Raw genomic sequence first — 25,874 nt, forward strand, 5'->3', positions numbered from 1 at the left:
TGAAAAAACATCAGACATATCTACAGCTCAGATGGCTTAGTGGTAAATTGCTGTGGCTAAGTTGTGCAGTGTCCTGGGTTCAAGACTTGCAAGGGCTGATTATTTTGTTGCTGGGCAGAACAAGGGCTGTTGGATACAGAGTGATTAAGCCACTTTTAAGCAGCTGTAAGCGGGTTTGCTCGGCGATAAGCAATGCTAATTAGAAAAGAAAAAAGGGGTGATAGGAAAGTGGTGAAAAAAGGGGCAAGCAGAGGGAAAGACAATAGGGAAAGTAGCTAGGGATGTGCAGGACGGGTGTCGGGAAGGTCCATAGCGGTCCATGTGTTCTACATCAACAGCTGTGCATATATACTGAACTTGGAGGTATATTTGGCCACTCAACCCCCTGAGAGAGAGATAAGGACAACAATAATGTATTGTGAAGCCAATGAGACCAGATTACATGTGTGCAGTGGACACGTGTCTGAAATGGACAGCTATGTATGGGGCGAAAGTTTTTTTGGGAACAGATTGCCCCCTTTTTTTTTTTTTTTGTTTAAGGTGAGAGTGGGATGTTGGGGAAGGACAGTAGGTATATTTGGGGAAGTAGGTTGGGTAGGAAGACAGACAAGACAGCATACAGGTGCAGTATATGACACATGTGGGGGTAAACACCTTGGACGGGGAGGGGTTTTTGGTAATTGGAAGCCCACGAGGCCCCAAATGGATACAGTGTGACTGAGGTCCCCACTCACGGGCAGTCACCACTGGACCTTCACGGCCCCAAAGGTGGCTGTGCTGGGGGCTGAGCAGGAGGGGCATGCTGACCCTCTAAATGCACCACACAGCCCTCAAGGTGGCATAGCAGATCTCCAAATTCCTTGGGGAGCTCACTAAACACCATAATCTAGACCTAGCTTCGAGTGACAGGATCCTGTCCGTGCTCGGGTGGGGGCGAGCCCCATCCCCTGAGGCAGTTCCACACGAAGGTGGTGCAGGACCAGTAGAGGAGGTCCAGGGGTGGGTCCCAGACATGCTGGGGCCTGGTGCCACGGCCAGATAAGGCGGGAGAGGCAGATCCACTGGGACCGGCCTTCCCTGACATGCTATGGTGTTGCAGTTTTAGAAGATATGTTGGTTAGTAATGGCTAACAAATTCCAGGATTAGTTATAACAGCATGCATGAGTATTCCCATTAACCCACTATAACACCTTTGGAACATTTGCATATCAAACAGAACACATGCATATAAGGAACCACAGTGGGCATTAAACCAGCATGCAGGTTACATTGATAGCAACATGCTACAAATGATGGTATTTGAACAGAGAACATTAATTGGAATAAATTTCAACATTTTTAGAACAGGACACATGTCCCAACAGTGGGTTTTCTGGAAAACATACCCATTCATTTATGTGTTTACATTACTGGTGAAGATATGGTGGGGAGAGAGAGAGAGAGAGACGTCAGTTAACAAATGTAGATTCTTGCAGTGGTTACAGCTTTAATGATCATTGCTCTTCTCATTACTCTACAGGTATTATTACAACTATAGCCTTGGGTTGGGCAGTGGTATATTTGTACACAGTATAATTACAGCCTTCTTATAGCTACTTTGAACTTTCTCTTACCTGGTAGATCTGTGGAGGGAATGTTTGTTAATACTACATGACTGTTTCTACCCATATTCCCATAGTCAGGGTTACATATGTGCACTCGTACTGTATGTGTGCTACTGATACACTCTGCCTTGATTTCTATCAGTCACCTTGGTTGCTGTTAGCAGGGACCTGTAGCTATGACAGCATGACACTTTTAAATATTTCTTGGGGGAGACCACTTGGTGTATATACTTATGTTGTTGTCATTTGCAGCCTTGGGGTTGGACCATGGGTGTTGAACACAGTATAACTACAGCCTTCTTATAGCTACTTTATACCTAATCTTACCTGGGAGACCTGTGGAGGGAATGTTTGTTAATACTACCTGACTGCTTCTACACATTTTCACAAAATCCTAGTTGAAATTATGCATACAGCTTACTACCACTCCCAGGATTCGAACAGTGGCTGTTTCTATTAAAAATATGACACGTGTGTGTTTCATCACAAGGAGCTACTGAGACACTGCTGTCTCTTCCTTGAATGATTTCTTTCTCATTCACTCTTTGTTGTACAATCTGACTTTGTATTTACAACATTACATACCTGTTCACATAGCACAGTGTGGAAAACAGTGGTTAACACAACATTACTATTCAGATATCAGATCTTGGTGCGTGACATTTGTAATATAAGTTAATCTCATGCGTTATACAGGCAGTTACTTTGTCAGATGAGACTTGATTGTTTATTGACCAAAACAAGGAGGAAAGTGGCTTGAAAATTCACCAATAAACAAGCACTCAGGAATCCAGTATACAAACACAGCTACATGAATAGGCAACACAGTTTAATTTTAATGCATTCTGTATGTATGTGGACGAAAACACCTTGTGTTTTGAAGCGTTAAAATTAAACTGTGTTACCTAACTTACTTTGTGGATCTGTGTTTGTATACTGGATTCCTGAGTGCTTTGGTGGACTTTGCTTATTGATTGTTTAATGCTTTCAGAGCTATAGTTGCTATACATAACCTGTACACATTTCAAATAATACCATACCAGAGTAAACACAACCAGTCCAGTGTTTAGATTTTTATTCACAGGCAATTACATTTTATTAATATATGACCTATATGAGACTATTACTGGAATATTGTCTGCTTTATTCAGTTTAAACCATACCCAGTTTTAATAATGACAGGTGACATTCTACTCCTTTAAATTTATATGTACAGTACAAGCTAGATTGTTACTCACCAGGCTCGCAACACAGCCTTTGCAACCTACTGGCATGGGCTTCCTGGTTCACAACCCGCTCAGCGGCAACTGTAATGAAAATAGAGAAACATTTATGCATACCTATCCATCACATACACAGGCTGGACTTTGGTAAACAGTTATTGCTTTGAATACTTACACACTGCTGGGACATCACCCTTCTGTCTTGCTTCTTGGGCCCACTGTTCCAAGAGCTCCCTCTTCCTCCACTTCAAGTCGTCATAGTGGTGCCGGACCTGCTCACTAGTCTGAGGGATACCAGCGGCACTGGTGAGATCACGGGCGAGACTTTCCCAGGCTTCCGCTTTGTATTTGGAGCCCTGGTACTGGTCCTGCATCAGTCTCACGTCATGTTTTTTACAAGGAGTCCTACCATGACCTTGGACTCCTGTATGCCCCAGCATTGCAACCGAAATTGCATGCCCTCTCCAACACCTACCATGCTGCCTACAGTGGAGAGTTAAAACCAGTTATGAGCTGTATTCCTGCCTACTAGTTTTAAATACGTCTGATTTCCCACCCTTTGCCGTGATTGGACGGTTATGAATATGCTGAGCTTAGCTAAGCTAAGGGCAAATCTGCTTAGTTAAGGATGGCAGTGTTTAAAGGGGCAGGTTCAGCACTGCTTACCAATGGGCAAATCCACTTAGCTGGGCTACTCATTGCTTAGCATTCATACTTACACAATGCTTACACCCGGTCAGCATAGCTGTGCAATACTTAGCATTGCTTATGTTTTATTTTATCAGACTACCACCTGTATGGGATTGATTCATCATTCATTACATATTATAAATTTGTTTACCTTCCCTGACATCCTCCAATGTGCTTTCCTTACATTTATTCCTGTGTGAGTATACTGTATGGGGTACTCCGGTTGAGAAATATGAGTTACTTCCTACATAAATATACAAATAAATTAAAATTGTAATGATTTCACATACAAAATGGAAATGGCTTTGTTAGGGCTCGAATCATGAATGACTGCATGCAAAGTGCATGCTCTAACCGCTACACTATTGCACTACTGCTTATGTTGTATGTCTACTGCTATTTAACTTATCTTGCTGTTTCAGCTGGGCTAAGCATAGCTAAGCAATGGGTACACCCGTGCAGCTACGCTTAAACTTTATTGCAGATGTGAAAAAAAATGTATTTGTTGTGTTTTTTACTTTGTACCCTTCAGAATATCCATGTTAATGCTAAACCTGATGTTCTTCGTGTTTCACTGTTGCAGTCATCACATTTGGGTTACCTGCCTGCGAGTAGCCCTCAGCCAGCCTGAATACCAGAGGCTTGGATTCCTGTGTCGGATGAGGTCTCTTCTTCTATGACGTCAGGTCGTCAGGGGTATAAAACATGCAGCCGACGCCATTACATCAGTCTTTCTTGCCATGCGGTTCCCGAAGCAGAAGCAGTTCGCAAGTGCCAGTCGGCAGACTCCTGAAATTTTCATTTTCGAGTTTCAGAACCGAAGTCTTAAAAAAAAAAACAGATAAGAACCCTGTTGGGGATCTTTTTTCTTGCTGCAACCGATGTCAGTAAAAGTTAACAATCGTCTTACCTGTGGAAAACAAATAACTCAAAGATTTTCATTCGTACTGCATTTCTTGCTTAGGCCCAGACCATGACGTCCGTCACTGTTGGTTTTGCACCTTGTTCAACCCCCGAACTAATCGTCATCGGGCTATTTCTGCAGAAAATTATTTTGGTACTCTGTATCCGTACTCCGAAATGGCTTAGTTAAGCCATCCGACTACCGATCATCTGAAAAAACGTAAAGATAAAGACAGAGCTAGACAGCATAGGTCCAAGACTGCCGACGATGCTTCCGTTAAGTTAGTCGCCAGTCCGCCGGTACTCAGTGAGGTGCTTTCGCAGCCCCTAATACCCACTACTTCAGATTCGCAGGCCTCTACTGAGACCCATTCGGAGTCCGTTATGTCGTGAGATGCTTCTTTGACTATGGAACATGCAGATGTCTCTACCTTGGATGGGTCCGGAGCCGCTGTGCAGGCACCGGCTTCTGAGGGTGCATTCAGGCCTACATATTTGCATGTCAAACCAATGCAATCTTCTTTATCTAGGCCTAAAAACTCGCTCCATGCCTAGAAAACCGATGTCCAAACCGAATGCTCAGGCCCATATGCCTAAAAAACAAATGCTCAGAATGGCTGAAGATCTTATTACCTTAATTAGGGGAAGCCAGCCTTCCCCCTCTAAGAGACCTAGAACTAATTTTCCTTCTGATTCTTCTGATCAGGAATCTGATACTTCTGTTCTTTCTGATTACCAGGATTTGCCCTTATCCACCTACGAGGATACTGATGCAGAGGATTCCATTCACTCTGCTTTCCCTCCAGAAGATTTTTCTTTTGGTGAAACCTTGCACACACTTAGGGAGCATTACTGCTGGGAAAGCCAGGATTACTCTGACTCCAAAAAGAGGCTTAGGGAATTCTTACACCTTCCTCAACACAGGCATTTAGCTATTCCTTCTGTTCTGGACATTGTAGATGATGCTTTCTTGGAATCTAGCCTTTCTCCAGACACTACCTCCAACTCCCAGAAAACCTGACAGGTATTACAGAGCACCTGACTCTCACAAGTTCCTCTTCAAGAATCCTACTGCGGATCCAGAGACCATTTCCCAAGGACCAAAAGGCATTAAGGCTACTGCTGCCAAAAATCCTACCCCTTCTGATAGAGATTCTAGAGCCTTAGACAGATGGGGTAAAAAAGTATACACTTCTGCCACTTTGGCCAATAAAGCTTTAAATTGCCAGTTTCATATGTTAAAGTACCAGCAGCATATTATGGGACTAATTAAACAGAAAATAGTACTGATTCCTGACTGTGCTGAACACAAAGAATTACAGGATTTAATGCATTCTGCAATACAAGTTGGCAAACATACTTTGCAATGTGGTTTTGACTCTTTAGAAGCATCTTCCAGGGCTGCTGTCACTGGGTCTGTACTTAGAAGGCATGCTTGGCTTAAGGAGCAAAACTTGCCTGATAATGTTAAAGCTAAATTACTGGATGCTCCCTTAAACCAAGACCGCCTGTTTGGCAACAAAGTGGAAGAAGTCCTCAAAAGGATGGAGGAAAAATCTAAATCTATGCAAACTGTTAAAGATTTCCTACAAGTACAGCCTCCCAGATTTAGTAGACATTGGCCTTCAAAGAAAGTACAGTTGGTTACACTTACCATAAATGTAGATGTTCAAGTGTATTCACTGTTGCAGTAATTACATTTGGGTTATCTGCTTGCAGTTGCCCACGGCCTGATTAACAAAGTCTTGGGTCCTACTTCGGTTGCTGTCCCTTCTTCCATGTCGTCAGGGGTATAAAACATGCAGCCAACGCCATTACATTAGTTTTTATTGCCCCAGATGTCAGGTGCCCCCCTAATGGGAAGCAATTACATCTATAACACAAGGATATACCTCCAACAAAAAAAGCAAATACACCAAAAAGCTTTTTGAGTATAGTAAGTGAGAGTAGAGGTATAGCCAAAAGAAGAAAGGGGGCTGGAGGGAGGGTAACCAGGACTGCAACAGTGAATACACTCGAATATCTACATTTATGGTAAGTGTACACAACTGTACTATGTTCTTCGTGTTTCACTGTTGCAGTCATTACATTTGGGTAGATTCCCAAAGCTAAGGTTGGGAGGAGGAATTTAAATATACCATAAAACCAATCCTCAAAAATTCTGGAAAGGCATCACTACCCTCCTAAAACCTGGCTCAGCAGAAAACCCAAGCCCAAACCAAAATGCACTAGATATAGATCTGGCTACCCAATTCAACTCTTTTTTCATAGACTCTATTTCCAAACTAACCTCATCCTTCTCTAATAACACCTCACCCCCTACTTCTGCATCCCTCTTCTTGTCACCCCCTTCATCTCCACTCTCTCAACTCCCACCATTCTCCCTAAAACCCATTCCTACTTCTACCATAAGAAAACTCCTGCAAAAGCTAAAACCATGCACCAATGTCCCCGATAACATTCCCTCATCCTTCCTCAGCATAGCTGCCGAAGCCATTGCCTTCCCCATCAGCATCCTAATCAATCAGTCTATCCAAGAAGGTCTTGTACCCAAACTCTGGAAAAGGGCTTTCATCATTCCCTTGCACAAAGGAGGCAATAATAACAATATTACTAACTTTCGTCCCATCGCCATCCTCTCTCCTATATCAAAACTCCTAGAGAAATGTATCCAACTTCAACTCCTTCCCTATCTCTTAGATAATAACTTACTAACTTCCGCACAACACGGATTCAGACCCGGTCACAGCACCATGACTGCCCTCCTTTCCTTCCTGGAAACTTTAAATAAAGCCAGAGATTCTGGCTCTATTGTATCTACCCTCCTTCTTGACCTCTCTAAGGCCTTCGATACTATCTCTCACAACCTTCTCCTAACTAAACTATCTAACCTAAACCTATCCCCTTCCTCTCTCAATTGGTGCACCAGCTATCTCTCCAACAAGCAACAAGCTGTCAAGTGGAAAAAAGCCATCTCCTCTTTCCTTAACACACCCACTGGTGTCCCCCAAGGTTCCATTTTGGGTCCTCTCCTCTTCAATATATTCATAAATGATTTCTTGCCCTCAATTCCTCATGCTAAATGTCTTCAATATTCAGATGATTCTACAATTATCTGTGCAGCCACATCCATCCCCGCTCTCTTAAAACTGACTCAAGACACCTTCTCTACCACAGAACAGTGGATGAAGGACAATCATCTAGCACGCAATGCAACAAAAACCAAACTTATGGTATTTACCCCCACAAAAACCAACACCATTGATAGAAAAATATTCCCCATCACTAGCCAGAATAACACACCTCTTGAACTAGTATCTGAAACCAAACTACTAGGAGTCCAGATTGATGACCAGCTTAAATTCAATAGCCACCTACAACTAAACATAAAAAACCCACCAAAAACTTGGCATGCTCTACCGACACAATCGAGTCCTCACTACATCTACTAAGCTCACTCTTGCTACTACATTTCTCATCCCTTCCCTCCTTTATGGTGCCCCTCTCCTAACAATCCTACAATCATCTCTCAAAACAAAACTGTCCTCTTGTTATAATAAAATTGCCAAATTTGCCACTAGCCACAAATCATCTACCCATCACTGTGCATCTCTCCACAAACTTAACTGGCGAGAGCTTCCCAACTATCTCTCCTATACTCAGCTCACTTTTGCTCACAAACTCATTTTTCATCCCTCCCTCTGTCCCTCCCTCAGCTCTACCTTTAAAATGCACCTGCCAAAAAGACTCCTAAGATGTAATAACCAAAACCTAATAGAGCTGTACAAACCCCTGCACTCACCAGGACAAAACCTCCTGTCCTTTGCCCTGGCACGCCTATGGAACTCACTTCCTCCCTCCATCTGTATCACCACCAACCTCCCTGCTTTTAAAAAATCACTGCACTCACATCTAACATACTCACGGGAATGCTCCTGCTCCCACCCCTCATAGCCTATTCTCCACGTCCTACAGGCAACTATATCATATATTACCAGACACCAAATAATAAGCCAACTGTAATGACATCTTATAATTCTCTAATCCTACTATTCCACTCAAGAAATTATATATTTACTACAGCAATGCTTTGTTTTTCTACAAAATTTAACCTAAACATTTTTATTGCACCTGCTTAAATCTAAGTTTTCTACAAAATGAAACCTAAAAATTGCATTGTAACTGCTTAATCTTTGTTTTGTCTTGAACACACAAATGACTGAAATTGTAAACTGCTGTAATATTTTTGTTACCACTGTTTTGAAGCTTTGTCTTTAACCTACAAATGAATTGTAAACTGCTGTAATCTTTTTTGTAACCTTTGTTTTGGAGATTTTCTCCCCAGGACTCCATTGAAAACGGGTTCTTATTGGCCAAATGGACTATCCTGGTAAACCAACTGCAAACAAATAAATAAAATAAATAAATAGAATTAGGACCAGCTATAAGGCCCTGCAAGACTGTAGTGGCAAAACCAGTTCTGGATTTAGAGAAAATTGGCAAATGATAATGCTTGGTGAAAGTATGTACAGAACTCCAGGTAGCAGCTTCTAGGATGTCCCTTGTAGGGATGCCCCTGAGAAAGGCTGTAGAAGTAGATGCAGCCCTGGTTGAATGGGGTCTGATGCCCTGTGGGATAGGTTTTCCAAGGTGCTTATAGCAGAAATGAGTGCAGTGGCCTATCCATTTTGAAATGGTATGCTTTGAAATAACTTTCCCCTCTGTCCCTGCAGCAAATGCCACCAGCAGTTGTTCAGATTACCATTGAGGTTTAGTCCTGTCGAAGTAGAATCTAAGTTGTCTGTGCACATCTACGGAGTGCAGTATCCATTCCCCTTTGTTCTGTGGGTTAGGAAAGAAGGTAGGCAAATGAGTGGACTGATTAAGGGCCACACTGGATACCACCTTGGGCATGAAGGAGGGATTGGTTCTGAGGGACATCCTGTCTGCATGAAAGATGATGTAAGGCTCCACTGCCATAAGGACCTGTTACGCAGATACCCTTTCTTACAGAAGTGATTGCTAAAAGGAAAGCTGTTTTCCAGGAAAGGAATTGTAAACCTGCAGTAGCAGCTGGCTTGAAAGGAGGAAGAGTGAGTTTCTCCAAAACAAAGTTAAGGTCCCAGGCTGGAGATGGAGCGCTCCTCGGTGGCCTTAAATTTTTGGCCCCTCTGAAGAACTGCTTGAGCAGTGGGTGAGAGAAGAGAGGAGGCTCTGTGCTATAATGAGCTGAAATGGCTGAGGCATGAATTTTGATGGAGGAAAAGGACAAGCCCTTATGAAGCATCTCAGACAAATATTGTAGAATCTGAGGTAAACTGGGCACTGCTGCGCTCATCCCTTGAGACTGGTTCCAGGAACAAAATCTTTTCCATTTTGCAGCATAAGATTTTCTAGTACTAGGCCTCCTAGCCTTTAAAATGATATCCATCACTGATTTACTGAGGGGTGGTAAAGGAGAGATTAGGTAATTAGCCAGGCTGCTAGGTTCAGGGTTTGCAGCTGAGGGTGCAGAATCTGGTTCTCCTGCATAGACAACAGGGAAGGAGTCTGAGGCAAGTGCCATGGGGCCAAGCGTGCACAGGAGGGGGTACCAGTGTTGGCGTGGCCAGTCTGGTACAATTAAAATCATCCTTGGCTTGTCTTGTTTGATCTTTAGTAGTAACTTGGAGAGCAGAGGAGGAAAGGCATAAACTGATAGGTTTTTCCAGCTGAAGGATAGAGCATCCACTTTCCAAGCTAGTTTGTGGGGAATTCTTGTGCAAACGTTTTCCAATTGACGGTTCTGGGGGAGGCAAACAAGTCTATATCTGGGATCCCCTATTTGCTTGTCAACATGTTGAAAATCCTTGGTTCCAGTTTCCACTCGTGTGGGTCCATGAGGTTTCTGCTTAGTCCATCTTCCAGTGTATTTAGTTTTCCTGGCAGGAATTGAGCTTTGTAGATTCACTTCGTAGCTCAAGGCTGTGTTCCACAACGCCATGGCTAGTCTGCAGAGAGGGTAAGAGTGTGTACCCCCCCTGCTTGTTTATGCACCACATGACCGTGGTGTTGTCCGTCTTTACCATTAGTTGTCCTGGAAGAATGTGGTCCTTGAAGACTGTCAGAGCATTCTGTACAGCTAACATTTCCTTTTGATTTATGTGTAGGTGCATTTGACTTGGGTTCAATTTGCCCGGAATGCACTTCCCTGCCAGGTGAGCCCCCCCATGCATAGTCTGATGCGTCTGTTGTTAAGGTTTGGGAGGTAGGGGGTAGTGTGAATGGTAGTCCCTTGTTTTGGTGGCAGGCCACTGCCCACCAAAGGAACTCTAGGTGTAGGCAAGGTATGATAGGAATCATAGCTTCTAGATCCTGTGAATGTTGACACCATATGCTTTTGAGATACCATTGCAGTTTCCTCATATGCAGCCTTGCCATGAATGCAGGAAGCCATGAACCCCAAGGCTTGCAGTATTTGCCTTGCAGATAACTTGTTTGAAGTAGGTTGTCAAATGAGTCTGTTTCTCTGGCATGAGCAAATCCATCTGGGAAGTTGTATTCAAGCTTGCTCCCAGGAATATAATTTGTTGACAGGGTACCAGGTGTGATTTCTTTTCATTTACGGTGTACCCCAGACAAGTCAGTACCCTTTGAACAAAGGCCAGATGATTCAAAAGTATGTCCTGGCTTCCTGCCTGAATTAGACAATCGTCCAGGTATGGGTATATTTGAATAATTCTTTGCCTGCAGAATGCAATGACTGGAGCTAGGCACTTTGTGTATACCCTGGGCGCAGTAGATAAGCCAAATGGCAGTGCAGAGACCTGATAGTGCATGTAGCCTGCTTTGAAGCATAGGTATCTTCTGCAAGACTCCCTGATTGGGATGTGCAGGTATGCTTCTTTTAAGTCTAGTTTTGCCAACCGTGCATCTTTGCCTAGCATAGGAAGCAGCTGGTGAAGAGTCAGCATCTTGAATTTTGGAATCACCAGAAAGGTATTTAGAGTAGAAAGGTCCAGGATAGGACGCCATGTATTGCCTTTTCTGGGTACCAGAAAAAGTCTCGAATAGAAACCTTGTCCCTTTTCCTTTTCTGGTACCAACTGAATAGCCCCCATGCTTAAGAGAGAGAGTATTTGATTTTGGGCCTCTGCCCACTGATTTAGGGGTAGATCTGGCCACCCGCCTTGGTGTTTGTAAGGTGTAGAAGTGAAATCTGTATCCTTGGGACACTATATTTAAAACCCATTTGTCCTGGGTAATGAGTTCCCCAGTTTTTGGCCTGCAGACCAATCTTTCCACCCAAAGGAGCATTCATTTGGGAAGTGCTTGGAAGTTTTAAAAGCAAGTCATTGAGACAGTTTTCCATAGGGGGGAGTCTTACTACTCCATGATTTGGGTGCGGAAACCCCCCACTGCTTAGTCTTGTGTGTCCCCTGGGACTGAAATCTGGGGTTTCTCCTCTGTCTGGGTTTGGCTTGAGAAGACCTGGAAGGGGCTGGAAAGGACCAATTCTTAGAGGGCCAGTGCCTACTAAATCTAGGAGGCTGAACTTGCAAGAAATCTTTAACAGTTTGCATAGATTTAGCTTTATCTTCCATCTTTTAAAGAACATCCTCAGCCTTGTTGCCAAACAGGCGGTCCTGATTTAAGGGAGCGTCCAACAATTTAGCTTTAACATGATCAGGCAAAGATTGCTCCTTAAGCCAAGCATGCCTTCTGAGCACAGACCCAGTAACAGCAGCCCTGCAAGAGGCCTCTAATAAATCAAATCCACATTGCAAAGTATGTTTTCCAACCTGTTCAGCAGAATGCATTAAATCATGTAATTCTTTATTTTCCGCACAGTCAGGAATCAACATCATTTTCTGTTTAAGCAATCCAGTAACATGTTGCTGATACTTTAACATATGAAACTGGCAGTTTAAAGCCCTAATGGCCAAGGTTGCAGAAGTGCAAACCTTATTACCCTATCTATCCAGCACCCTGGAGGCTCTATCAGAAGGGGTAGGATTTTTAGCAGTAGAAGCCTTAATGCCCTTGGGTCCCTGTGAAATAGTCTCTAGATCCGCAATAGGATTTTTAAAAAGGAACTTGTGTGAATCAAGAACCCTGTAATATCTCTGTCAGGTTTTCTGGGAGCAGGAGGCAAAGAATCAGGGACCAAACTGAATTCCGAAAAAGCATCATGAACAAGGTCTAGTACAGGAGGAATAGCTAAAGGCCTATGCTGAGGCAGAAGTACAAAATCCCTAAGCCTCTTTTTTTGAATCAGAAAAATCCTGGCTTTCCCAGTGGAAATGCTCCCTTAGAGTATGCAAGGTTTCACCAAAAGAAAAATCCTCTGGAGGGGAAGCAGAGGGAATACAGTCCTCTGCATCAGAATCTTCATATGTAGATAAGGGCAAATCCCAAATCCAGATCATCAGAAGAATCAGAAAAATCAGAATCCTGGTCAGAAGAATCATAAACAACTTCAGTCCTAGGTCTCTTAGAAGGGGGAGGTTGGCTTCCCCTGATTAGAGTTATAAGATCTTCAGCCATTCTTATGTTTTAGGCATAGAGGCCTGAGCATGCAGCCTGGGCGTCGTTTTTTTAGCCATGGTTCGAGAGTTAGGCCTAAATGAAGAAGGAGGATTCGGTTTAATATGCAAGTCTGTAGGCCTGAATACACCCTCAGGAGCCGGTGCCTGCACAGTGGCTCTGGACCCATCAAAGATAGAGACATCCGCGGGTTCCATAGTTCAAGCATCTTGCGGCATACCGGACTCCGAATGGGTCTCAGTAGAGGCCTGCGAATCAGAAGTAGCGGGTATCAGGGGCTGCGAAAGCACCTCACTGAGTACCGGCAAACTGACGACTGGCTTAGGAGAAGCGTTGTCGGCAGTTTTGGACCTTGGCGGCCTGTCTCTGTCTTTATCTTTGCGTATTTCGAAATCCCAGTAGTCGGATGGCTAACCGACGATATTTCTGGATAATTAAACCAGGAACCGAAATATTTAGAGGCGAAAATATACCGACAACAGATAGTGCGCTGATTAAATAAAGCACAAAACCGACAGCAAGGTACATCGTGGTCAGGGCCTAGGCAAGGAATATAGTACGAATGAAAATCTTTATGAGGTATTTGCTTTCCACAAGTAATGCAATTATTAACTTTTACTGACATCGGTAAGGAGCAAGAAAAAGTTTCCCCAACGGGGTACTTAGCTTTAGTTGAGGACTTCGGTTCTGAAACTCAAAAATGAAAATTTCAGGAGTCGGCCGACCAGCACTTGTGAACTGCTTTTGCTTCGGGCACTGCACGGCAAGAAAGACTGATGTAATGGTGTCGGCTGCAACTTTTACACCACTGACGACCTGACATCATGGAAGAAGGGACAGCAACTGACACAGGATCCAAGACTTTGTTTATCAGGTTGACTGAGGGCTACTGCAAGCAGATAACCGAAATGTAATGACTGCAACAGTGAAACATGAAGAACATCTGGTCCTTTCCAGTCTCTTCCAAGCCTTTTCAGTCCAAACCCAGGAACAGCAGACCACCTAGGTTACAGTCTCAGACTGCGAACAGGTCTAAGCAGTGAGGGGCTCTCACTTCCAAAGCAGGGAGCAGTAACCCACCCCCTATGGAAAAATGGCACAATGACTTAACCGTATCCTTCCCAAGTCCTGCTCAGCTGCCTGCTCCCTTAGGAGGAAGGCTCGCCTTGCATGCAAAAAACTGGGAACTCATTACCCAGGACAAATGGGTTTTGAATATAGTTTCTCAAGGATACAGATTCCACTTCCACTCCCTACCAACCCCAAATGGTTGGCCAGACCTACCCCCAAATCAGTGGGCGGAGGCCCAACAGCAGGTTCTCTCTCTCTTCTAAGTATCAGGACTATTCAACCTGTCCCAGCAGAACAAAGGGACAAGGTTTTTATTCAAGACTTTTCCTGGTACCCAGAAAAGACAGCTCCTGACGTCCTATCCTGGACCGCTCTTTTCTAAACACCTTTCTGGTAATCCCAAAATTCAAAATGCTAACACTTCAACAGCTTCTTCCGATGCTAGTCAAAGATACCTGGTTGGCAACCTTAGACTTAAAGGAAGCTTACCTGCACATTCCAATAAGGGAATCTTGCAGGAAATACGTACGCTTCAGAGCGGCTCCATGCACCATCAGTTCTCTGTACTTCCCTTTGGCTTATCTACTGCGCCCAGGGTATTCACAAATTGTCTAGCTCCAGCCATTGCATTTTGCACCCATACTTGGATGATTGTCTGATTCAGGCAGAAAGCCAGGACTTCCTATTACAACATCTGACATTTGCAAAGAAACTTCTAACCTCTCTGGGGTACACTATAAAAGAAAAGAAATCTCACCTAGTACCCTGCCAACAGATTGTATTACTGGGAGGAAGCTTGAACACAACTTCCCAGATGGCTTTCCTCACTCCGGAGAAACAAGCTCATTTGGCAACCTACTTCAAACTATTGGCCACAAAACCCCAGCTATCTGCAAGGAAAATTCTGCAAGCCTTGGGGTTCATGGCCTCTTGCATTCTACTAATTCCATATGCAAGACTGCATATGAGGAAACTACAATGATATCTAAAAAGCCTATGGTGTCATCATTCTCCTGGAATCAATGATTCCTATCATTTCTTGTATAAAGACAGAGTTCATTTGGTGGGCAGAGGCCTACTACAACAAGGGGCTCCCTTTCACTCTACCCCTGCTGCCCAAACCCTAACAACAGACGCATCAGACTATGATGGGGGGGGCTCACTTGGCAGGGCAGTGCATTCAGGACAAATGGAACCCAAGACAGATGCACCTGCATATCAACCAAAAAGAAATGTTAGCTGTACAGAATTCCTTGACAGCCTTCAAAGACCGCATTCTTCCAGGACAACTATTGATAAAGACAGACAACACCACAGTTATGTGGTACATAAACAAGCAGGGGGGAACCCATTCGTACCCTCTCTGCAGATTAGCCATGGCTCTGTGGAACACAGCCTTGAGCTACCAAGTGCACCTACAAGCTCAATTCCTGACAGGCAAGCTAAAATCACTGGCAGACCACTTAAGCAGAAATCTCATGGACCCACATTAATGGAAACTGGAACCAAAAATATTCAACCTCTTGAGGAACAAATGGGGGGCTCCACAGGTAGACCTGTTTACCTCCCCTCAGAACTACCAACTGGACAAATTCTGCACAACGACTCCCCACAGTCAAGCTTGGAAAGTCTATGCCCTGTCCTTTACCTGGGAAAGCCTCTCAGTTTATGCCTTTCCCCCTCTGACTCTCTTCTCAAAGGTTCTGCTAAAGATCAAACAGGACAAGCCAAGGACAATACTCATTGCACCAGACTGGCCACGCCAGCACTGGTACCCCCTTTTGTGCAGTATGACACTACTGGAACCATGGCACCTGCCTCAGATCCCTTCCCTGCTATTCCAGCAGGTGGGCCAAATTCTGCACCCTCAGCTTCAAACCATGAAACTTGCAGCCTGGCTAATTCCTTGAGCTCTCCAATAGCATCCCACAGTAAGCAGGTGCTAGATGTCATTCTGGAGGCAAGGAGGCCTAGCAGTAGAAAATTCTATGCTGAAAAGTGGAAAAGATACTTCTCCTGGAGCCAGACTCAGGGGATGGGCACAACAGTGCCCAGCTTGCCTCATATTCTCCAGTACTTAACAGAAATGCTCCACAAGGGCCTATCCTTCTCGTCAATTAAAATGCATGCCTCTGCCATTTCAGCTCATTATAATACTGAGCCACCCCTCTTCTCTTACCCTCTGCTAAAACAATTCCTTAGAGGGGCCAAAAATCTAAAACCCCCCCAGGAGAGCCCCTACTCCAGCCTGGGACCTTAACTTTGTATTGGAAAAGCTCACTCTCCCTCCCTTTGAGCCAGCTGCAACAGCAGAGTTGAAATTCATTTCTTGGAAAACAGCATTCCTTCTAGCCATCACTTTAGCAAGAAGAGTGTCTGAATTACAGGCCCTCATGGCGGTGGAACCCTTCATTATCTTCCATGCAGACAGGGTTTCCCTCAGGACCAATCCTTCCTTCATGCCCTAGGTGGTGTCTAGTGTGGCCCTAAATCAGTCCATTCACTTGCCTACTTTCTTCCCTAATTCACAAAACAAAGGAGAACGAATACTGCACTCGCTGGACATGCACAGACAACTTAGATTTTATTTGGACAGGACTAAGCCTCTTAGGAAATCTGAACAGCTGCTAGTGGACTTTGCTGCAGGTGCAGAGGGGAAGGCCATTTCAAAGCAAACCATCTCCAAATGGATAGCCCATTGCATTCATTTCAGCTACAAGAACCATGGAAAACAACCCCACAGGGGATAAGATCACATTCCACAAGGGCTGCATCAACCTCTGCAGCCTTTCTCAGAGGAGTCCCTACCAGGGACATCCTAGAAGCTGCTACCTGGAGCTCTGTACATACCTTCACCAAGCATTACCACATGCCTCTTTTTTCTAAATCCAGAGCTGGTTTTGCCACTGCAGTCTTGCAGGGCTTAATAGCTGGCCCTAATGCTCTCTAATTTCCTCCTCCCTTCCTTAGCTTTGGGAATCAACCCAAATGTGATGACTGCAACAGTGAAACACGACGAACATAGTACAGTTGTGTACACTTACCATAAATGTAGATGTCTGAGTGTATTCACTGTTGCAATCCTGGTTACTCTCCCTCCAGCCCCCTGACTTCTCTTGGCTCTACCTTTCCTTCTTGTTTGGTATATTTAATTTTTCTGGTGTATTTGCTTTTTGATGGAGGTGTACCATAACATACAATTGCTTCCCATTGTGGGGGCACGTGACATCTTGGGCAAGAAAAACGGATGTAATGGCGTTGGCTGCATGTTTTATACTCCTGACGACCTGACGTCATGGAAGTAGAGACAGCATCCGACGCAGGAATCCAAGACACTGGTATTCAGGCCGGCTGAGGGCTACCTGCAGGCAGATAACCCAAATGTGATGACTGCAACAGTGAATACACTCGAACATCTACATTTATGTTAAGTGTACACAACTACACTTTATTCTACCAATTTTCTATAAGTTTGTAATGGCAATGTTTCGGAGTTGTCCCTTATAGCTTTGTCCAGATTTCTTACTCTAACGGGTTTGTGAGGTGTGCGTTATATACTTTATACCCTTCAGAAAATTCATGCTAATGCTAAACCTGTAATTCTATCAACTTTCAAAGTTTGTAATGGCAATTGTCCCTTATGGCTTTGTCCAGATTTCTTACACAGGTTGAGAGGTGTAACGAGCGATCTCGTTCTACTTACATCGCTGTATGGCAAATATGGTGTGCAGGGGGCATGTGTACTGGGAGAGCACTGCTCTCAGACACTCCCCCTGCACTCGTACACAGAACCGTGTCCATATTACAGCACGGCAGCACGCCTTCATGAATATGCATGGCGCGCTGCCATGCTGCATGGGAACGGTCCCTTCCGTGCAAGAATAATCTATTCTTGCACGGAAGTTTGCAGCATCCACGCGTGGATCTTTTAATATACAAGAATAAAGAACAGAGTTATAATGGAAATTGTAAGTATAATGCATATACACGATAATGGAAAGTGCTGTTGTAATATTTCTGTTTGAAACCCGACCTTGAAATAAATCATAACCATTTACAAACTGATTGACTCTAGCAGTAGTGGGCACCTTTCCATCCAAACAAATAAGCTATTTCATTTAGCAGAATGTCAAATGAGTGGAGGACTTTCAGGCAGCCCCATCACTAATAAAACTATGACCAGATGATCCAGCAGGATCAAGGAATTTGGTTTTAACATATTAGTTCCTTAGGCACAGCCAACTCTCTTTCATATGAGAAGAACTTGTCTTGAAACTGGAGAGCTTCTTGCAGCACTGACAAGCACCTGAGATCCAAAATCTACCTCCTCCTTTTCCAAAAAGGTCCCTAAGGGTGAGCTTTGGTTCTGTCTGAATGTTAAGATGATCTCTATGACATTAGTAAGCAAGACACTAATAATGCACTATTTAGACACACCACACTTTGTAAAGATGCAGTTTTTGTTTTTTTTGTTATAGAAAAAATAGAACAGGACCCTCAAGGTGGTACCTGGGAGACAACAATAGAGTACAGGGAACTATTTTGGAAGTAGAACTTGGAGGCCAAAAGCGAACTAGGCTTGAATGACTATATTTCTTTAGCTCCTGTCCTTAAACTTAGATCTGCTAAACTATAATGCTTTTGTCTGTCTTTCGGCTTTTCCCGGTTAGGGGTCGCCACAGCGGAACTCCGGTCCGCTAATGACTGGCAGTAGATTTTTACGTGCTGGCTTGCAGGGCCTAACGCACAACCTTCAACGAAGGAACGCCCATTCACGCATGTCGACACACAGAAGACGCTCTAACGGAGAATCGAACGTGCAACGTCTAACTGTGAGGCGACAACACTACCGCAGCACCACCACCGCAGTTCTAAACTATAATGCTTTTATTTAGCATTATTTCTTGACCAGTAGATGGCAGTGTTTTACTAGCTTACCACAGTAGTTTTGTTTCAACATAATTTAAAACTTTGGTGTAACACATCTTTTTTACTTATTTCTATTATATTACATTCCATGGCCTGCATTTTATGCATTTACATATTAATTATGTGATTCAATGTTTTTTAGAAGAAAAGAAGTCTTTTTTGACGAAAACGCAGTATTTTGTGTGTATGAAAGAGCGTTCATTATTTTATCGTATTCACTGGTTTGAGTGAAATAATCGAGTGCAATTTATTGCGAATAAATACTTTTGGATCACCCATAGCGTGCCCTGGCACTTTTTTCTGGATTTAAGGGTCTGAATAAGAAAAGAAGACAATATAATTTAAATAAGGAAGAACACGCCCTCCTGGATTCTTTAAGGAACAACCACCAAGTCAGGGTTATGAAACCCGACAAGGGGGGGGAATTGTCCCTATGGACAGTATTATTTATTCAGGCAAGATGTTGGATATGTTAAACAACATGGACAGATACCCTAGAGTTTCACGTAGCAAAATCAACATAGCCCATAGGAAGATTGATTTTATTCTTAAAGAACTGGTTGATGAAGACATGATTAGTCAAGATACCTATCATTTTTTAATTATGGACAAACCAATAGTACCATCTATTTTTGGTATACCCAAGGTCCATAAGGATGTGGATAACCTGCCACTCAGACCAACTGTGGCAGCCACTGGGTCTAAAACTTACCCTTTGGCTAAATCGTTGGACCTAAGGTTAAAAAGGGTCTGGTCTGAGCAGGCGGGCATTCTGAAGGACTCTTGGGATTTTTTGAGCAGTATCACCAATGACCTATATAGTGACGAACTCATCTTTGTTACTTTAGATATCCAGGATTTATTTAATGTCATTCCTCACAAGTTAGGGTTAGAATGGTTCGAAGAAGCTCTTAGAACCAAAGGAAGTTTTGACGAAAACAGTATCTTGGTGTTCATAGATTTAATGGATTTGGTACTAAGACACAATTTTCTGTATTTCGAGGGTGAGTTTTTTAGGCAGTCAAGTGGAGTAGCCATGGGGGTTGTGGCCCCATGTACGCTAACTTGGTATTGTCCATTTGGAAAGAGCAGTTTGTTTTTCATTCTGTATATTCTGAATACTGGAAATACTATTGACGTTACTTGGATGATATTTTATGTTTTGGATTAGACCTGAGGAGAAACTAATAGAATTTATCGAGTACGCCAATAGTACTACTAACTTCCTTAAGTTCACCCATAGCTTTTCTAGGGAACACTTACAATATTTGGATGTCATGATTGAAAAGATACCTGAAATCCAATGTTTACAGAAAAGTGACTTTTTCAAACTCCTACTTGTTTTACACTAGTGCCCACCTTTTCAAACAAAAGAAAGGAATTTTGAAAGGGCAGTTCATTAGGAATAGTAGGATGACGTCCCATGATGGGGACTTTGACTTAGAAAGTAAGAAACTGAAAGATATGTTTTTGGAAAGAAATTACCCCCGTGCTTTAACAGAAGAAGTATTGAATTAAGTAAAAAAATGGGAGGGGGGGGGGAGATTTAGTCCCATCTTAGGAGTATTGGAACACACTAACCAACATAGAGAATACCCCTACCCCAGACACAAATTAGAGTAGTAATTTCATCTTGAATTTCAGTACTGACACTTATTTGGTTAAAGACATTATTTCTAGAAACTGGGGGAAGTTTGGGGACTATTCTGACTTGGACTTGTTATTCAAGGACCCCCTGAAATTTACTTATAGGAAGGAGAAAAATATTAAGGAAATGTTGGAATATAGAAAACCAAAGCAGGGCAGGCAGAAGAAAGGCACTTTCAAGTGTGGGACTTGCTCCCAATGCTCACATGTTATACAGTGGGAGAATTTGTATTTAATGGAAAGGAACACAAAGTTAGAAACTAACACTTTCTCCAACTGTGACACCATGGGGGGGTCATATATATCGCCATTTGTAAACCCTGTGGAGCCTTCTACATAGGGAAAACCACAAGGAAGTTTAAGAGGCGAATATACGAACATTTATATGACATTAGTAAGCAAGACACTAACAATGCACTATTTAGTTTTTGTTTATTTTTTTGTCATAGAAAAAATAGAACAGGACCCTCGAGGTGGTCCCTGGGAGACAACAATAGAGTACAGGGAACTATTTTGGCACTTGAGCTTGGAGGCCAACAGCGAACCAGGCTTGAATGGCTATATTTCTTTAGCCCCTGTCCCTAGATCTTCTAAACTATAATGCTTTTATTTAGCATTATTTCTTGACCAGTAGATGGTAGTGTTTTACTAGCTTACCACTGTAGCTTTGTTTCAACACAATTTAAAACTTTGGTGTAACACATCTTTTTTACTTATTTCTATTATATTACATTTGATGGCCTGCATTTTATGTATTTACATATTAATTATGTGATTCAATGTTTTTTAAAATCTGCTTTTAAAAAAAAATCTGTTACTGTAACAAGTAACTATTTGTTTTAGGAGTTTTTATAGTTGCATTTTTACAGTTGCACTTTGAATGCACTACATTCAATTATACTAAATATTTTAATTGGTTAATTGTTTTGTCAATGGGAAGGGAGGGTTATTTAAGGAGATTACCAGCTTGGTTAACTATTCATTCTGATGAAGTCTAAGGACGAAAACACAAGTTATTGTTTTGTGGCGTTAAATAAATCTTTTTGGTTCACTGACCTGAAGAGGCATTTTGTTTGCTGGTTCTGCAAGTGCTTTGGTTTGTAGTGATTTTGGTACTGTTTCAGAGCACTTTTTCCTTCTCAGTTGTGTTGAATGTTAAGATGAGGTACAAAATCATGGAGAACAGAGGAAATAGGTGTAGGAATTTTCTCTGCCATGGGAGATGCAAAGTTTCATAACAATGACCCATCTTATCTGGATATGGAAGAATCTAGCTGATGATGGACCGCAGAAAGCAGCCCAAGAAGGGTCAATGCTGGAGCCTTATGCATAGGAAGTGAAGTGCATGAGCCCGGGCAGAAGTGGATCCATGTCCCAAAGGGTGACATGTACCTGATGAGATGGAGCAAGTGAAGCTAGGTGTCCTCATGGTTTCTGAACAAATTATACAGCATAAATTTGCTGTACTGTCTACAACACCCACTTGCCCGTTATCTTTGTCAGCAAAAAAAGATTCCCTCTTAGGGATATGGGGTTAAAGGTAATGGATAAAGGGGAAGTAGTAGTCATTCTGAAGCTGCATTTGCCTGTCCTGGTGAATCCAAGTTGTATATCGACTGTTTTCCTTGGAAGTGTTTTTGCTGAGGGAAGCAAAGTATTGCAGCAGATGGCAGTTAAGTCTCAAAGAGCTTGGTTCCCAGTCTGTTTCTCACCTTGTGTAGCTTTTGTGAGAAATCCACATTTCGTCCCTGTGTCTGTGTTGTTTTTGGCGTGATGTTCAGGGTTCCTCACATATTCAAAAGACATGCCATAGCTGAATTAGAAGTTGCTAGAGATATGTGCACCCACACGTTTCTATGTGTGTGTGTCTTGCAATGGGTTAGCACCTCATTAAGGATTTGTTCCAGTGCTTTGAACCCAATGAGTGACAGGAAATGCTCAAGTTCTCCCAAAACAAACAATGAATTAGATTAAAGATCACTTGCACAGTTTTTTATCATTTTTTAAACACATGGAAATTCAGCAGAGGTCTTCCCATCACTATTTAATAAATATCAGTCTACATATATTTGAGTGTGTGTGTGTGTGTGTGTGTGTGTGTGTGTGTGTGTGTGTGTGTGTGTGTGTATGTGTGTATATATATATATATATATATATATATATATATATATATATATATGGATCTACTTCAGTAGATCGAACTTTTACAAGTTCAAACCACATATGGCCGAGACCATATGTTCGAACTCGTAAAAGTTCGAACACTGAAATAAAAACACATAAAACAAAAAAACACAAAACTAAACATCTATAGCAGGAAGGCTACGCCCCCTGCACCCCCACACTCCCCTTACTTAAATATACCAACTCCGAGATCGCACTACATTGCTGAAATGGGAGATCTTCCTTTTCCGCTCTGTACAGAGATCTCCATTCAGTCTGATCGAACTTTTACAATTTCAAACATATGGTCTCGGCCATATGTGGTTCGAACTAGTAAACGTTCGATATATATATATATATATATATATATATATATATATATATATATATGGGTACCAAAAGAGAAAGTTGCAAACATTTCAATTTGGCAAGTGTGCAAGCCTTTAGTAAATTAAACTTGCAGTTTCTGCAAAATAACACAATTACCTACAATATCACACTGACCTGAACTTCGTCCCAGATATCTTCATCCACCAGAGTAGCTGCACAGTGGTGTTGTATTGGAATAATCAGACAGTGACCTTCTGATAGAGACTGGAAACTAGGTAGGCAGATATATACCTAAAAACAAATGTGCAATGTTACAAGTGGCAGACCAGTACAGAAAAGTAAGTGTAGAAAAGTGTTATGCTACAAAAGCCAGTATACAGCATCTCATCCTTAGCCAATGCAAAAATGTTGCTTTTCAGTGGTATACAACTGAAACTTAAGAACAAACATTGTCATCTTGGGAATCAGTGAACTAAATTGATTTATCAGATCTTCTACTGTGGACAAGAATCTTGCAAAATAAATGAAGTTTCCCTCATAGTTAATAAAAGGGTGACAAAACCTGGCAGTTTGGTGCAGAGGTTCAAGGTAATGTGCTGCTAAGCCCTGCAGAAGTCCTAGGTTTGACTCCTGCAGCCTCCATTTGCCTACTGCGGGACTCTGAGCAAGTCACTTAACTACACATTGCTCCTAGGTCACCTCTGAAAATGGACTGTATGTCCAGTGTGCCTGTCTAGTTAACTAATGAGCATTACAGTCAATACATGGGAACAACCCAAAAAAAGACAGATTATCTCAAACGGGCAGAAAGGCAAATCGTCACCCTTATAGTGATAACATTTATGCTACATCTACAGAAGCTGAAGAGGAGGAAGTTTCTAGCTTAATGACGATCTGCAGCACCTTCTGGAAATAATACCAAAAAAGATATTACATTAATCGCAAGTGACTGGAAGTCTAAAGCTGACAGTCAAAGAATAACCAAAATAACAGACAAGTTAATCCTTAGTGTATGAAATGAAGTGGGGCAGAGACAAATAGAATTCTGCCACGATAATTCACTGGTCATAGTAAACACTTTCCTTCAATAGCCTAAGAGATGTTTTTATACACTGATATCACCAGACAGCCAATACCAAAATCAGATTTACAACATACTTTGCAGTACGAGCTGGAAGAGTTCTAATAAATAAGCAAAAACAAGATCAGAACCTTGCTATGGATCAGAACATCAGTTTTATATTGCAAAGCCTGGAATTAAAGAAGACTAGAAAAGCCTCCAGGCCAGCTAGACACAAGTTCAACAATATTCCAGATTAATTTATATTGGAAGTGGAGAACAGATTAAAGGGATTAGACATGGGGGATAAAGCATCTCAAACACTATGGACAGATGACTGTGACATCGTTCAGGAGTTGGCAACAAAATATGTTCTAAACAGAATATTAATGAGGCAAAATAGCTACCTGTGGAGACTGTAAAAGTGGATGAGGAAAGAGAGATATGGAAATATACCAAACTGAATGAAGAATTTTTGGAAATAGAGAAAAGGAGGCATGTCTATGTAAACAAATGTATAATGTAATGGAAGATAGCAGAATGGGGAAAACAACAGATCTCTTCAAGATGATTGGTGATATGAACAAAAACATCCAGGTAAAATGGTCATGATAAAAGACAAATATGGGAAGGACCTACAAGAAGATATTAAGAGGTGGCAGGAATATACAGCAGAACAATATAAGACATATGCTCTGACATCACTCACACATACAATGGTATGGTCCCTGATCTACAGCAGACATCTCAGAGAAGGAAGTTAAACATACATCAGAAAACCTTGCTAATAACAAGTCTGAGGAAAAGAATAACTTCTAGCTGAACTGTTTTAAATCCTGCAAATAATGCTGTTACAGCATTGCTTGTAATTTGCCAGTAAATTTGAAAAACACAACAGTGGCCATTGGACTTAAAAGGTCAATTTATAATTCAATCTCAAACAAGAGCAATGTCAAAGAGTGTCCGAATTATCAATTAAATGCACTTGTTTCACATGCCTGCAAGCTAGATCCAATCAATATACACAGAATGAGAACCGGCAGATGTACAAGCTGGTTTTAGAAATGACAGAGCCACCAGAAATCAAATTGCTCACATCTGCTGGACAATGAAAGAAACCAAGAGTTAAAAAAAAAAACCTGAAAGCAAGAGAGTGCCAGAAAAAGATTTGCTGCTGCTTTATTATTCTGTAAGCCTTTGACTATGTGGACCATAGTAAACTGTGGCATGGTCTTAACAGAAATGAGGATATCTGGTTATCTTATTTACCTTCTGAGGAATCAATATGCTGAAAAGAAACAGGACCAAATAAGGAGTAACATACAGTTGTGTAAGTTAACTTCCCATAACAGTAGATGCTCAAAATATCACTGCTGCACTAGTATATAGCTACATGGACATATGGTGCCAAGGGAATCAGAGGACAGTATATTAAAATGGGTGCCTTCCTTGTACACTGTACATTCACTTCAGTAAGTGAGGGTACTAGTAAAGGTGCACAGTGCACCAAATTCAGTGAGACTGAAGCCTTATACTCTGGAAAAATATGTCAGTAATAAAATGTTGTGTAAGAAAAAGGGGTAGAAGTGACAGAGACTCCAACTCAGCCAGTAATACAGGAAAATAGCAATGATGGAAGAAGGGAGGGCATTAGTACAGCAACACTGATTTATCTGAATTTCTACTATTATGGTGAGTTAACTTACACAACTGTACTACGCTCACCA

The 25,874-nt window shown here is 42.2% G+C and overlaps 1 protein-coding gene across 2 annotated transcripts in view; it reads right to left on the reverse strand.

The window, feature by feature from the left end:
- CWF19L2 (CWF19 like cell cycle control factor 2) overlaps window positions 1–25,874 on the reverse strand; it is a 1,774,451-nt gene that overhangs the window by 725,374 nt on the left and 1,023,203 nt on the right. For both annotated transcript variants that reach the window (XM_044072604.1, XM_044072603.1), the window contains exon 13: window positions 23,262–23,378. In XM_044072604.1, coding sequence (XP_043928539.1) covers window positions 23,262–23,378 — 117 coding nt within the window. The remainder of the gene's footprint in view (window positions 1–23,261; window positions 23,379–25,874) is intronic.

The sequence above is a fragment of the Protopterus annectens genome, chromosome 5.part0 (assembly GCF_019279795.1).
Source record: "Protopterus annectens isolate FY-2018-M chromosome 5.part0, PAN1.0, whole genome shotgun sequence".
Lineage (NCBI taxonomy): Eukaryota > Metazoa > Chordata > Ceratodontiformes > Protopteridae > Protopterus > Protopterus annectens.